This window comes from Pygoscelis adeliae, unplaced genomic scaffold (genome assembly GCF_000699105.1).
Source record: "Pygoscelis adeliae isolate BGI_AS28 unplaced genomic scaffold, ASM69910v1 Scaffold54, whole genome shotgun sequence".
NCBI lineage: Eukaryota > Metazoa > Chordata > Aves > Sphenisciformes > Spheniscidae > Pygoscelis > Pygoscelis adeliae.
Window position 1 is genome coordinate 3043424 of NW_008824982.1, and position 1394 is coordinate 3044817.

General features: G+C 43.8%; 1 protein-coding gene across 1 annotated transcript in view; it reads right to left on the bottom strand.

Moving 5' to 3' along the window:
- CLVS2 (clavesin 2) overlaps positions 1-1394 on the bottom strand; it is a 51633-nt gene continuing 50239 nt past the window's right edge. The window contains exon 5 of the mRNA XM_009325645.1: positions 1-150. Coding sequence (XP_009323920.1) covers positions 63-150 — 88 coding nt within the window. The 3' untranslated portion in view covers positions 1-62. The remainder of the gene's footprint in view (positions 151-1394) is intronic.

Consider the following 1394-nt stretch of genomic DNA (forward strand, 5'->3'; position numbering starts at 1 on the left):
TTTGCTTGTTGCTGAGAGGCAGTGCCTTCCACCTCAGTTCATGTCCGATGCTCAGGAACTTGTTAGTCAAGTGAAAGCAAAGGCTGCATGTTTTCTTCCTCATTCTTATCCATGCGTTTCAGCACCCCAGGATCCACAACTGACTGAGACCTGCAGAGGGATAACATGTTTATTTGACATTTCTAGATCAAGACAAATGAGGGTAAACCTCAGCTTTCTTTTGTTTATTTTCATTTCTGCTAGGGCTTAAAAATAATGGTACAGCATTACCCAAGCATCTGATCATTGCAAATGGCCAGAAAATACCCTCACGGACTGATTACACGGCTTTAAAGGGCTGGTTTGTGGATATAGGAGCAAAAGGTGGAGTAAGGTGGATCCTCTTTTCTTCAGTGAAACAGTGAAGCAGGGTGCATCCTCAGCACACAAGAGAGGGCAAACTAAGCTGTCTTTTGTACTGACTTAAGCACTGACCCCATCTACCAGAAAGTTATGTAAAGAAGGCACAACAAAGTTGTAAAGTTGTAAACTTGTAAAAGAAGGTACAATTGTACCAATTTGTAAAGAAGGTACAATTCAGTGACCCAGCTGGCTAACGGCACACTGCAATTAGTGGCATGTGTTAGCTGGAAGCACAAGTTGCTCCTTTACTCAATAGTAGTTAAATGTAACAGTGCGAGCTCCTAAGCCAACCCTAGGGAATCCTGCCATGGCCAGCAGGATTTCTGGAGCAGTGGACACATCTGTCAAACTCACTTATCAGCTCAACTAAACAGAGCAGAGAAGGATGGTAAGGGCAAATTCAGTGATGACTGTAAAATTTCTCCAGATTCTCTGATTCAGCACAGAAGCATAACACTGGTACCCTGCAACAGCCATGTGTGAGGGAAAAAGAGGAAACCCCAACCTCCAGCAAAATCAAAATGATCCATTAAAAAGTCTGAAGTGTTAAGATGGGGTCTTATATCACCTATGCTTCAGCTTATCAAAAAGCAGACAGTTCTGGGGTACAGTAAAAGCAACCCTCGTTAGATGTTTCCTTTAGTGAGATGAATCTCATGCTAGAAATACCTATTCCTCTTCCTTTCTGTAAAGATTTGAGATGGCTAGATGTTGTGGTTTAACCCCGCAGGCAGCTAACCCACCACACAGCCGTTTGCTCACTCCTCCCCCCAAAGTGGGATGGGGGAGAGAATCGCAAAAAAAAAGAAAAAAAAAAGTAAAATTTGTGACTTGAGATAAAGACAGTTTAACAGGACAGAAAAGGAAGGGATAATAATAATAATAGAATATACAAAACAAGTGCTGCACAATGCAATTGCTCACCACCCGCCGACCGATGCTCAGCCAGTTCCTGAGCAGCACTCACCCCACCCCCCCCCCCCCCCCCCCCC